Genomic DNA, 14,202 nt, shown 5'->3' on the forward strand with positions numbered 1-14,202 from the left:
TACTCCTTCAGGTCAGGTGGCAGATGCCCAGGCTCTTAGGGTTGGGAATCCCAGGTTCTCAGCTTGCTGCTGACTTACCAGGTTGTGTGTTACGCTTACTCACATTGACGTCAATGGGGGTGCGGTGGAGTAACTCCATCAGGATTTAGCCCACTGTAAATGGATAGGCACAGCCGGCAGGACCTGGCAAGCTGCTAGGATGATTTTGAGCCAGCAGGGAAGCCCTTTGTTCACGTTCCAGCACCACATCAAAGGCAAAGGTGGAGTGATTTCCCAGCCCGTGTTTTGGGGGGCACCCCTAGACATTGCCACATCCCTTCCCCCCACCAACAGATCGCTTCTCCACAGGGCTCACCAGGATATCTCTATGGAGCACCCATGCTCGCAGGAAGGGTGGTGCTCAAGGTGTTTTCTCTGCCCCCACCTCTATGTCTAGCCACACACGCCGGACCCAGCACCGAGCCGAACCGTGGCATGTTCTTCAAGATCAAAGCAGCAAAGGGCATTTACCAGGAGTCTGCCACGCTGCACTGCTTCCCCCTTTGGTCCTAAGAGGGAGCGTCGAGAGAGAAATCAAAGGCCTGGATCTCCCATCCCTCTTATCGGGGACGCGTGCTACGGAGCCTTTCGCCACCTGTTAAAGCACTGGCGCCACATCATCGGCCTTCAGGGCCACTACATTTGTTCGCTCCATCCTGCGCATCCCTCCGCCGTGCTCTCTCGGGAGCAAGCCACCTGCCGACTAGCTGGAAACGGATTCATAAGCTGGGCAGTGGGTGAGACAGGCTAGTCGATTTCCATATCCTTGCTGAGATAGAGGCTGGTCAGTTTCACGATGGACGGTTCGAAACCCATACGGTGAGTGATTCTGGGTAACGTCACCATCAGTCAGCCAAATGGACCCTCTGTTTCTCTCTCTCTCACACACACACACACAAGCCCCTTCTCCTCCCCGGATCACCGCGCTCCAGAGGAGAGTGCTGTGTGTTCAGGGCCGGCTCTAGCCATTTCGCCGCCCCAAGCATGGCAGCACGCCATGGGGGGCGCTCTGCCACTCGCCGGTCCGGCGGCTCCCGCAGACCTCCCGCAGGTGTGCCTGCGGATGCTCCACCGGAGCCGCAGGACCAGCAGACCCTCTGCAGGCACGCCTGCAGGAGGTCCACCGGAGCCGCCTGCCGCCCTCCTGGCAACCAGCAGAGCGCCCCCCAGAGCAGGCTGCCCCAAGCACGCGCTTGGCGTGCTGGGGCCTGGAGCCAGCCCTGCATGCGTTCCCAGATCATTAAGAAATCAGAAGCACTATAATAGTGATTGGAAATATACCTATTTCCTGGAACTGGAAGGGACCTTGAAAGGTCATCGAGTCCAGTCCTCTACCTTCACTAGCAGGACCAAGTGCTGATTTTGCCACAGATCCCTAAGTGGCCCCCTCAGGGATTGAACTCACAAGCCTGGGTTTAGTAGGCCAATGCTCAAATCACTGAGCTATCCCACCCCCAGCATTGCTGTCTTGATCCACGGCCCTTAACTCCTTGGGTCACTATTTCCTCTGTCCCAGGAAAGTGCCTGGCATGCTGCAGCCTGCAGACACGTGATACCTACAGACAAATTAACATCTCCACTAGGCAGAGCGCGGGCCAGGTTTCGTTATCTGAAGGAGATCAGTGCGGCTGGCATTGTTTGCTTCCATACAGTAGCCGCCTTCGGGCTCATTTCCTCTTTCCCCTTCAGCAGCTCTCTGTTATTTCTCATGTGCTATCTTCCTTCCCCTCTCTTTGCAACACACACACAAAGAAATAAAATCCAATCAATAGATACTGAGTATGCACCAGTGATGCTGCAAAGGAGAGTGCTATAAAAAAGCTCTTTCTCTCCCTCCCTCTTGCCCTGTTTTCCACACACTTGTTCCTTTCTGATCTACCTACACACTTTGCAATAATGCCTAAGAGTCATGGCCCAGGACCAACTGTGCTAGGCCCTGTCTGAACACAGAACAATCCAGTGCTTCTCTTCTGTCTCAGACACGAGCACAATGAAACGGAAAGGTGGCAAATTCAAAATGGCTACAAATGCAATGCTGCCTTGTAATTGGCCTGTGGAACTCACCACCACAGGATGCCACAAAGGCCAAGAATTTAGCAGGATTCAAAGAGGGAGCTCTAACTGTCAGGGATTAGGATGAATTTTTCAAGGGAGGCAAATGATCCCACATCGGCCTGCTCTGGAGTTTCTTGCCACTTCCTCTGAAGCACCTGGCACTGGCCAGTCAGAGACTGGAGACTGGGCTGGATGGCCCTTGGGACTGATCCATTCTGTCAACTCCTATGCTCCTAATATCCAGGCACCATCCACGTACAATCAACTGGTGACAGCCAGGTCCCTAGTGGATTTAATGGAGGTGCTGGCTCTCCCCCTGTCCAAACGTCGACCTCAACTAAAGCTAAAATAGTGCGTGCAGCAAGAACGCCAGAACCTTTGTAGAAGTGGGAGGGCCACCGGCACCCAGCCAGGGGGGCCAGGCCTCCCCACTTTTTAACATCGGTGTAGTTTGGGGGCAGAGGGCAGCACTGCCCACACACCCCCAAACTGCAAGCCTTGGGTTGATGCTGCGCTTCGCGGCAGGGCAGCTGATCTCCCTGCAAAGGCAAGGGCTGGGAATAGGCCCTCTGTCTCCTCAGACTGTCTGTAATTGCTGACAAAGGCTCCAAGCAAACTTAGCTACCCAGTGAAATTTCAGTCCCACCTTTCACAGGAGGGGGTCCAGATTGCTGCCTGGTGGGATGGGGTGAGGGAGGGCTTCATTCCCTGCAGGGGAGCAGGTAGAAAGGGTTCAGCAAGCCCACAGCAGGCAGGCCAGGAAGGGCCCTCAGCAAGTCTTAAGGAACAGAGATGCTAGAAGTTTAAGGTCCTGTTCACACTGGAGTTTGTCCACTGACTCGCACGGAAGCAGGATCGGGCCCTAGCCTCTCGCTGGTTTCACTGTTCCCTTCTGAATACAGACAATGCTCCCTGCTCTGCAGGGCAGTGCTCCCGTCCTGGGCTGTTAAGAGGCTCCGGGACAACGTACAGTGATGAGCGCAGCAGATCAGACCGGCCCCCAGCACTGGCTAACCCCAGGAATGTGGTCTTCCCACCCCAAACACCCCTAGCCAAGAGTCCAATGGCGTTGCGGATAATCCCTTCCTGACCCCAACATGATCAGTTCACAACCTGAAGCCTGAGATCTGATCACCTCTCATCACCCTCCCAGGTCACTCGATGTATATTCACGTACCAGCAGTGCCCTTTCTGCCTCTCCCCACCGCTGCCAGCTCTGTACTGGCACCAGAGAGATGGCAGCTCAGAACCCGCGGCTGGTTCTCCTGGGGCTGCAGCATGCATCTCAATGGGGGATCTCGGGGACCTTCAAATAGTTTTGGCACATGAGCCGAAAGAGCCTAAAAAGGCAGCGTAACAAAGCCCCTGCGGGGGGGGGGGAAAAGACCAGATCCTCAGCTGGTATAAATCAGCAGGGCTCCTTTGCTTTTAATGCTGATTTACACCAGGGGAGGCTCTGCCTCCAAAGTCTCCTGCAGAAGATTCTCTGACAGATACTCACACAAACACCTGATGGCTACGCAACTTGGAAGGAGCGCGTGTGACACACACAAGCTCACATCAACACACACGCAGAGCTGGGGAGGAGAGAATGCAGAAAAAGCAGCCGCCTGGACACAACTGAGAGTCATCCGCACAAGGACAAGAGAAAGAACAGAGGAAGGAGAGGAGGAGGAAATAGACGAGGAAGAGAGAGAAGGGAAAGCACAAGAAAGGAGGGGAAGGAAAGAAAGAGGGAGCAGAAGAGAAGAGAGACGGAAAAGTGCAGAAGAAAGCTGGGAACTGACAATCCAGGGTGGGAGCAGAGGGAGAGACAAATGCTCTGGGGCTGGGCAGGGGCTAGGAATTTCAAGACCTGCCTTCGGCATTAACAATAAAAAGTGAAGGGGTTTTTGGCCTTACACTGTCCTGGATGTTCTCCATCGTCCAAGCCCATCACCAGTCCCCGGGGATGGTCGCAGGGATCTCTGGACAGGGCAGCTCGCCGAGGTTGTGAGTGGATGTGCTCTGTCTGCAAGATACGGGGCTGTCCTACCCGCTTCCTCCAGTCCCCTGCAGGAATCTCACTTCTCCGCAGCCGCGGGCGACCTCAGAGGCAGAGGCTGTTCCAGGCGGCTGTGCTGTCACCGGCGAGCTGATCGGAGCCTGGAGCACATGGGGTCCACCCGGCCAAGGGGCGGGGGAGGGACACCCCGCGCTGTCTAGCAAGCAAAGCACATGCGAGGGAACTCGGAAGCTCACTATTTGCAGCCACGTCTCCGCCCCCCCCCCAGTCATAGCTCCCTTTCCAGCTGCGGCGAGAGCAGCTGCTTAGCCTGGACTCACTGTGTCGATTGTACTCCTGTTACCCGCCCCTCAGTGGTGACCACAGCCGTGCCACCGTGTTATTGTCCGGCCTAACTTGGGATGCTCCATCTACCCCAGCTGCCTTGCCTGATACTGCCAGCCCACCCCTGTGCCGCCCCCAAAAGTCACAGGCTGCAGGAGCCTCACAGAGCCAGATGGAGGCCACCTAAACCCAGAGGAAACGTCCCATCACTAGCTGGAATTATCCTTCTGTGCTGGCACAGACTTTCCCAGCTGACCCGTGCCACCCGGGGCACCCCGCTCGCATCTACGCCGGCTGACTTATGAGGCAGGCAGGTAAATGTCTAGCCTGCAGTCCTTCCTCACGAGAGTGTTTGTGTGAGTGAGAGCATGCAGGGCGGGGCCTCCCCTTCCTCAGGCCGGAGGGGTGGGGGTAAGTACAGGGCCAAGCAGTGACCTGCAATTACTGTACACGCCAATTAGGGCTTACAAGGATCAGACCGCGGCACTGCCAACCTCCATCACTACAGACACGACAGAACAGGATCCACCCCATTCTCACTGCCCATTCCACCTCAGGGCCCCGGCATGCCAGCCTGGCGCCCACACCTCATCTGTGCGTGCAGGAATAGTCAGGGCATAGCAGGGTCGGATGTGACCCATTGAGGGCCTGAGCCAAAAGCCACTGAAATCAACAGAAGCCTCTCCATTGACTTTACTGGGCTTTGGATCAGGCCCGCAGTGTCCGATCCTACAGTGGGAGCCGGGTCCCAATGAACAGCCCAGGGTTTGAGCCTTGCGGGGTAACTGATTGCTTTAAAGTTCAGACTGTGCCCAGCCTGACAGGCTTCCAGGCCAGGAGATATTGTGCCTGCCAGCGTGTGCTAATCTCTACTGGCCTGAGCCTGCAATGGACAACGCCCAGGGCCGGCTTTAGGCACTGCGGGGCCCAATTCGAAAAAGCTGCCGCTGAAGACAGTGGCGGCAGCTCAATTAGCTGCCGGTGCCTTTGGTGGCAGGTCCTTAGAGGTGTGGGGGCCAATTTGGGGGAATCGCCCTAAAGCTGGCCCTGATGACACCTCATTAGGTGCCCAGGCAGGATGAATATTTTGCTCTTTCACCCCGGCTCTGAAAGCTCTTTCTATGCCCCCCGACTGATGAGACCCAGGGAAAGTAAGTGACTAGCCCAAGGCCACTCAGCAGCGATGAGAACAGACCTGCCTGCTAGTCCTGGATCCTGTCTGCAGCTCCACACTGCCTCCCAGTGCCCACAGAGCCAACCCAGCTGTTGATTTTGCTACAATTGGGAGAGGCCTAGATCCTGCCACCCTGGCTCATACCGACCCTGTGACCCAGCCAGAGGAATGATTGGCTCTTCAGCATGGGGTCATGTTCATAGTATCACAGAATATCAGGGTTGGAAGGGACCTCAGGAGGTATCTAGTCCAACCCCCTGCTCAGAGCAGGACCAATCCCCAGACAGATCTTTGCCCCAGATCCCTAAATGGCCCCCTCAAGGGCTGAACTCACAACCCTGGATTTAGCAGGCCAATACTCAAACCACTGAGCTATCCTTCCCCGCCATGTTCTTACCTTCAAGGGATTCTTAGGCCCCAGGAGTCATTGTGTGACCATCCCAGTAACTACCTGTTAGTGGGCTTAGGTTAGCAGGAGTCAAGCCCATGCACAAGGAAGAGTTTTTACAGACCCGGGCAGCCAGGACCAACCCCCACACCCGCAGAGCTCAGAAGGAGCTTTGCCATTGACTCAAGTGGGACCAGAGTGTCTATGAGGAGAATAAACTGGGATCCCGTTTTTCCCCTTTATTATTATCAATGGTACTTATATGACCCTCCCCCCCTTTGCTGCAGTATCTGAGCACCTCCCACTCTTTAACATAATAGCCTCCCCCCAAACCCCTGCCAGGCAGGGCAGTGCTATCATCCCTGTAGCACAGGCAGGAAACTGAGGCACAGAGAGACTGAATTACTTACCCATGGTCACACAGGGAGCCTGCAGCAGAGCAGGACTTTATCCCAGGTCTCCAAAGCGGCGAGCTCACACCCAAGCCACGGGATCATCCTTCCTCTCATTTATCCTGCCTTTATTCCCTCTCAGAGGTTCTGCCTCCCATCCAGGACTGAGGGCTGGCTACCGCTCCCCCTGCTGCCCGTGAAGGCTGTTCCTTCAACGGGCCAGCAGGGGGTGACACACGGCCCTTCCTGCGCTCTAGCGGCCTCTGCCAGAGCAGAACCCCTAGGATGGCCCCGTGACTGCGCTCCCCCCCCCCCCCCGCGCAGCCAGGTGTGCATTTGACAAGCTCCAAATGCTCTTTGCACAGTGGTTTGCGTTAAACATCCCATCACCAGACATTTTTCATTAAGAGGGAAATAAATGTGTTTCCCTGCTTTCCAATCACAAATCAATCTGCCGTTGCCCTGGCTATTTGCAGGCCACTTTTTTGTCTCCGGTTATTGCCTTTCAGCCTTGTCCAGCTCATTCCCCTTCCTGCATCCGTGGGCACTTGATTAACACTGCCAGGTCCCATCCTGCGTGCAGAAAAGTCGCCCAGAGCACATGGGCCCTGAACAAATCTCTGGCTAACAAACCCTCTCACTGCCCGGCGTCACTGCTAAGAAAGCAAAGCAGCAAAGGGACACTTTCCAGATCAGATCTGGAGAGCGGAGTTCCCCTATAGGGAGTTCCTACGAGACCTATGCACCACCTGAGTCATGTTCTGAGGATATAAGAAACACCTTGTATCGGCTCCCTCATAGGAGATATTGAAAGACTTCCCGGCCTGTATGATATTAACGACCTGAGCTTTTAAAAACTGACTGGCTTTGTTTTCAATCTGATGTAGGGATGCTCTTCGCCTGCAGTTTGCATCACCCTCAGCAAGGCTGGTGGAACTAGAACCATCAGTTTCAGTTTGCATATAGTCAGTTTCATTTCCAGGTTGTCAAGTAGTAGCACAAACCTGTGGTGTCTGGCTTTCCCAGTATCTTACTAGGCTCGGATGCCTGACTGGACCTCAGGTGATTTGGGTTAAAATTTCCAGCCCTGTCACAGACTCCCTTTGGCTCAAATCCTCAAAGGTATCCCAGGGGAGTTAGGTGCCTAAGTACCTTTGAGGATCTGGACCGTGGCCTCTCTGTGCCTCAGTTCCTCATCTGCAAAATGGGGATAATGAACTTTCCTTTGCCCATCTGGTCTATTTGAATTGCAACCACTCGGGGGCAGGGGCTGTCACTTATCCTGAGTTCACTCAGTGCTGGGGCCCTGGTCTCCATTGGGTCAGCTAAGTGCTACTGTAATACAAATACTGATTTCATGATTTGGCCAGTGCAATCCCCTCTGAGGCCTTACACGCCACCGGCCCCCTCCACAGTCTGCAACATGGAAAAATTGCGACATGAGGTATTTGGGGGACATCCTGCTACAGTCGTAATAATAACCCTTTAGACTTCACTGTCAGCTTCCACTGGAGGATTAACAGACCAAGCCTCCCAGCCACGCTGGTAAGCATTCTTATCCCCATTTTACAGATGGTGCAACTGAGGCACGGGGGGGAGTTAAGTGACTATCCCAAGGTCCTGCGGGGTGTCTGTGTCAGAGACAGGACCTGACCCATACTCCCACCCTATGTCTTCACCACAAGGCTGCCCTTCCTTGCCCTCTGCCAGGCTGGTCTCAAATTTAGTGTTAACCAGAAACTTCCAGAGAGCAAGAGGTATCAGCCTGGGAGGACAGAGCAGCCAGGGGTTGGAGCAGTAGGTGATGGATCTTGGTTTACATTTATGGTCTGCCACAGCCTTCCTCAGTGACATGGGCCAAACCACATTGGCTACATTGACACTTGGAGCTGGGCGTGTGATTTCCAGGTGGAGGAGACACACATGGGCTAGCTCTGAGGGTAGCCCCTGGGTTGGCAGCCTCACTATGTCCCTGGCCCCCAAGAGGGATGTACTGGGACCTGGCTGCTACTTTGTTTATGGGCAATTAGCTGGAGCACGTCTCCTGAAGAATTTCCCTCCTAGCCCGGTCCAGATCTGGTTGCTCTGTGCCTAAACTCTCCAGCTGTAAACCAGGGATATAAAAATCCCACCCACCCCCCGGGTTGTGGCCAGGAGGCTGGGGAGCCGCTGGGGCCACCCCTGGCTGTTCTCCGCAGCCCCAGCCCCACGTTGGCTCCCCGCGGTTTCCCAGGAAGTGCCTGGCACGTTACCGCTCGGCAGGGCAATAAAACGGTTGGATGACAATAAAGAGGCGCAACCTGCCATTGTTTGGCTCCGGAGCCGGCGGGCGGGTCGGTTACTTCGCGGCGCGACGGGAGCAGGGGCCAGGCTGCGAGTATCAGGATCCCCCCCCCGCCCCGCAGCTGGCACCAAAGGGGGATGAGCTGGGGGGGCTGAGCCCACCCCAAAGCACTGCAGAGGGGCCCGGGGGAACCCGCCCGCCGGCCGCGGGGGCTGCGCGGAAGTTTGCGCCGACTCCCCGCGGGTCGCTGCTCTGAGCAAACCCGGCGGGCGGCGCGGGGCCAGCCCCGGTGCAAAGCAGCCGCAGACCCGTCCCCCTGGAGCCTCCCTCCCCCAGCGCGCCCCGGCTTCCCCTGCCGCGCCAGGCGGCCCCTGCCCCCGGCCGGGGGGGGGGGGTCCACCCCGCACCCCCGGCCCGGCCCCGCCGATCGCTGGAACCGGGACCCCCCCGCGCGCGCTAGGCGGACAACCGGGGAGCGACGGAAAGTTCACCCCGCTCCAGCGAGCAGGGCGCCGGCTGCTCCGGCTAAGGAGAGACACCCACGGTCCGCTTGCCCCCGGCCCGGGCAACCCCCGGCCCCGATCGCCGCCAGCCAAGGCGGGGAATGAATGAGGGAGAAGGGCGAAAGGTGGAAAGAGAACGAGAGAGCGCGGAAGGGATAAGGGAGGAGGGAGAAGGGGAAAGGCTGAGAACGAAACCGACATTGAAAGAGGGGAAAGAAGGAAAGTGGAGAGAGAAAATGAAAGAAGGGGAGAGAAGGAAACGAGATTGAAAGGAGAGAGAGAGGTGGGAGAAAACAGAAGGGGAAGAGAGTGAAAGAAAGAGAGAGAGAAAAGAGACGGAAGAAGGAGAGAGAGAAAGAAAGAAGAAGAAATAGAGGGGGGAAGAGGGAGGAAAGGGAGAGAGAGAAGGAGAGCGAGAAAGAGGAGGAGGAAAGAGAGAGAAGGAAAAGCCCGCGGGAGGAGAGAGAAAGCAGCAGCCACGGGAGGAGGCAGAGCCCGGTGCCCGCTGGATGCGAGCCCACCCCCGGCCTGTCCCCTCGAGGACCCCCCACCCAGCACCGCCCTGGGCTCCCCGGCCCGAGAGCCCCAGCGGGGAGCGGGGCTCGGGGGAAGCGGCTCCTACCTGTAGCGCCTCGGAGCTGGGCAGCGTCTCCTCCGCCTTCAGGAAAACCTGCTGGCCCCGTCTAAAAAATTGAAGAACCGCAATGAGTATGTGGGGCAGGATCAGGACCATGCTGCTCCCGGGCCGGCTCCGCTTGTCTCCCTCCTCGGCCAAGGCCGGTCCTAGCTCCGCCGCCGCCCCTCCCCGCCGCTGCCAGGGGCTTGGCTTCGCGTCCGCACCTGCTCCCCAAAGCGCCGGGCGGGAGCAGCAGGGCCGTCCCGGGCAGGCAGAGCCAGGCGCTGGAGTGGCTGCAGGCACTGGCAAGGGGAATGCAAGGAGAGGGGTCCTCTGGGTCCTAAGCACCTGCAGGAGGGAGCCGGGCCAGCGCCCAGGCCAGGGGACTAGAGCCTTCGGTTTCCCAGTCAGTCAGGGCATGGCCCTTGGCAGACATGAGGCTGGTGGAGCGGGAATGCAACCACCCAGCAGGCTCCAGCCATGCTGCACACCCAGGCCACAGAGAGATGGGGGAGCCAGGCTTAGATACCTGGTCCCTCACTTCTAACCCCCCCGCAGCACCATCTCCAGCTAAAGAAGGATCCCTATACTGTTAGCAGTATTAGGTCCTTTATCCTTAGCTGCCAGAGGGCCCATGCACACACACTCACAGCCACTACATTGCAATGTGCTATGACAGCAGTAGTTTAATTGTGCTAGTGCCAGGAGAAGGACGCAGCTGGGGAACCGAGGCCCAGAGACATTAAATGACTTGCCCCAGTTCACTGATGGAGTCTGTAGCAGAGCTAGGAATTTAACCCAAGTTTCGGGCCTTCACCCCACCACCAGCCTTCCTCTTGTCCCGCTAGGCATAGGGGGCAGGAAGCGATAGGGCCTGCCAGGGATCTGGGTGGTCCTGGGGCAGGCTGCTGTCCCTTAGTGCCTCCTGGAACCAGCTTAAAACGAGAGAGGGCCCCAAGCTGCAAAGTGTGACTTTCCCCTGCCTGGGGGATCTGGGGCATTGCTTGGGGCTCTGCTCTGGTTAGTGGGTGAAGCCATTGAGTGGATTCTGCTGGGCCATGGGTGGTTAGGGCAGCCTCCAGCAGAGCTGCCAGCAGCCTTGGACTTTAACCCCACCCAGTGTGCAGGGCCCAAGGATGTGCCCATGAGGAAACCCTTACTCAAGCGAGCAGCCCCATGGATTCCAGCCGCATGCCTTGGCATGTGGGCTATACAATTAGCCTGTGGAACTCCCTGCCACATGAGAACTGGAGGGAAGGTGAATTCTCTCACTTTCCTGCTCATCTGTAAACAAGCCAAACAAGGGCAGAGCAGGGCCAAGACGCCAGCCATGCAGCAGCTCAGGCACCAGCCATCACTAGTATCTACCTGTTTATTCACACCCAGCCGGGGGCTGACAAATCCTGAGGGTTGGAGAAGCCCAGAGCAGCCTCCCCTCTGCCAGCACTGCCAACAATCAGTGGGGAGAAGGCCGGGCCTGGGCTGCAGGCTTCCACCCTGCCCAGGGATCAGGTCATCCACACATCACATTGCCTGGGGAGACGTGGGAGCTCTCAGACAGGATCAGTTACCTCTATTGGTCAACTCGCCACACCCCCCTCCTGAGCACGCCTCAGAAAAAGCAACCTGCCCCTCACCCGCCCAACAGAGCAGCCCACACAGCTCAGATCCCAACTCTGCACAGACTCCCCCTGTGGCCCTGAGCAAGGCACATCATCACTCCAGGGATCAGCTGCCTCCTGTCTGTAACATGGGGATCGCGATCCTCCCCTTCTCCAGCCCTCTGTCTGCTTCGGCTGTAAGCTCGTAGGGGCAGGGACTTGCACCACAGTGCCTCGCACAATCAAGCCCTGATCTCAGTCGGGCACTGGTGGACCACACATCATAGTTCATTGATTGAAACAATCGAACTAGCTGGTTTGCCCTTTGGACTCCCAAGATCAGAAATATCCCACCCCCTACAAACACGCACCCCGTGACCCCTGTACCATACTGAAGCAGTGCGAAAAAATCACCAGCCTTTTGCAGAAGCTCCATTGCACCAATAACTTTGCCGTCCAAATCACGGCGCGTTAGCAGAAAAACTCCATACTGAAAGAGAATCCTTAATTCTTTGTGCATGTTTGAAAAGTTGAATAGCATCTGTCCTTCCTTTCCTTTGACAAGCTTGCTCCTGACGCAGGGAACACCAGGGCACAGCCGCAGCAGAGAAATGTTCAAAGAGCTGCCGCATGTAGGTTTTAATGAAGTGATCCGTGTCCCTGGGAAAAGCCCCGGGCAGGCCGCGAAGGAGCTGATCAATAAATAAATCAGCGGAAGGAGGGTTTGGTTTCAGGTGAGCCGCTCTTCGCCTCCAGCGGCTGTTTGGCTTTGGAGCTTTCACTTTGCTTTGAAATATAGATCAAGTTACCAGGCTCTCAGATGTGTGCTGACTCTCGATTACCATGTACAAGCCATTGCTTTAATGTCTGTTTCCCCATCCCGCTCGCTGTATGGCTGTACTATATAGCGTGGATCCCCGTACTCAGAGCAACAACCCTAGGGCTATTCGTATACAGGGCCAGCAAACCTCAAACCTCCAGAGCTCAAGTCAAAGCATCTACCACTTGAGCTAAAGGAATAATTCCTCTAGCTGTAAGCCACTAGTAGGCTATTGTAACTGCTATAGACAGCCACTAGGGGGAGATATGACCAAACACAACACCTCCATGAGGTCTAGGAATGTTATTACTATAGGTAAATAACGGGGTAAAATTACTCCCCAACAGCTACTGACTGGCCTTTGAAGGTAGCTCTCCTCCTACCCCCTGTGGCCTCACTTTAGGCCTATGATGGCTCATTGTTATGGATATTGACACAAAGTAAAATCTGGGCCTAGATTCATTTGATTTCAAAATGTGTTTGGGGCGAAAGTTTTAACAAAGCAAGTAGAGCTCAGGAAACACCACCACGTGTCCTACAGCCGCACCAATAACGAATCCTGAATGATCACCAAGGGCGGTCTTGGATTCAGCTGCCAGTTCTGCCCCAGCTTCCCATTGTGGCTGTGGTCCCCCAACACCCCAGACCCTGGGGATTTTGGGAAGCAACCTTCGCCATTGTGCCCTACTTCTGCATTAGGTTACCAGGGAACTCACAGACGTGGGTTGAGCAGTTTCTGGGGCGCCACCACTCACTTCCTGATAGGCCACACGGTTACTGGCCACTAAACCTCCTGCTTCCATTCTGGCCTTGGCTAGCCACTGCCTGCTAGCTGCAGCTCGGACCCTCCTGACCCCACCAGCCGCCACGCCATCCCTTCTCCTTGGACTGGATCTGCCAGTGAGCAGTCCTTTGGGGTGAACTTTGACCCCTGATAGGGACTACCCCTTAACCCACCTGACTCCTGGATAGGGCGACCAGACAGCAAGTGTGAAAAATCAGGACGGGGGCTGGGGGGGAATAGGCGCCTATATAAAAAAAAGCCCTGAATATTGGGACTGTCCCTATAAAATCGGGACATCTGGTCACCCTGCTCCCAGGGGTTACAATGATCTTGGCCAAGTCACTTATCTCCCTGTGCCGCAGTTCCACCTCAGGACAGCAGGGATAACTGGCCGAGCAAAGTGAGGTTTCACACTGACCTTTGTGCCTGCTCTCTCTCTGATACAATAATGCTGCAGCCAGTCACTTAAAACTTCCCAGGGCTGCTCTAGGCACCGCTGGGCAGAACCCTATCGACTGGGGTGAAAAGCGGAAAAACCCAGTTAGTGAGGCCTGGGGTGAAAACTCTCTGGTGCCACCTCCTGGGCAGCAGTTTAATAAGCTGCTGTCTCTTATTGGGGTAAGTATACAGAGATATACCTACCTTATAGAGCTGGAAGGGACCTTGAAAGGTCATTGAGTCCAGCCCCCTGCCTTCACTAGCAGGACCAAGTGCTGATTTTTGTCCCTAATCGGCCCCCTCAAGGATTGAGTTCATGACTGACGGTTTAGAAGGACAATGCTCAAACCACTGAGCTATCCCTTGGCTTGCAGAAGCAAGGAAATGTGTGACACTCTAGTGCTACCTCCTTTGTCCTAGCTATCCAGACTGTAAGAGCTTCAGGAAAGAGACTGTCTCCCATTATATGTATGAGCAGCAGCTAGCACAATGGGACTCTGATCTTAGTCGGGGGGAGGTCTCTGGGCAAGATGGGGAAACTGAGGCACAGACTAGGGAGAGGACTGACCCAAGTTCATGAAGTGAGAGGAAGGGGTTCCTACGTGTGCTCACTGCACTGGATCATGCTGCTTCCTGCTATCACCATTCCATAATCCTCCCTGCTCCCCCAGGGCCCAGACCCTGACACACTCCGCTCCCCGAGTCGTCCCATCAGATTCAGCGGCACTATTTGTGCTGCCATGTGTTATTCCGCAGGAGGAAGGAGAACAGAAGGTGGC

General features: G+C 56.0%; 1 protein-coding gene across 2 annotated transcripts in view; it reads right to left on the reverse strand.

Annotated features, from left to right (window-relative positions):
• Positions 1-14,202, reverse strand: part of PDE2A (phosphodiesterase 2A) — a 388,143-nt gene that overhangs the window by 271,233 nt on the left and 102,708 nt on the right. Inside the window, exon 2 of one of the 2 annotated variants that reach the window (XM_050950923.1) lies at positions 9,787-9,847. In XM_050950923.1, the coding sequence (XP_050806880.1) occupies positions 9,787-9,847 (61 nt within the window). Of the gene's footprint in view, positions 1-3,996; positions 4,199-9,786; positions 9,848-14,202 lie in introns of those variants that run through there. The other variant, XM_050951669.1, reaches the window with a different exon arrangement.

Source organism: Gopherus flavomarginatus, chromosome 1, assembly GCF_025201925.1.
Source record: "Gopherus flavomarginatus isolate rGopFla2 chromosome 1, rGopFla2.mat.asm, whole genome shotgun sequence".
NCBI lineage: Eukaryota > Metazoa > Chordata > Testudines > Testudinidae > Gopherus > Gopherus flavomarginatus.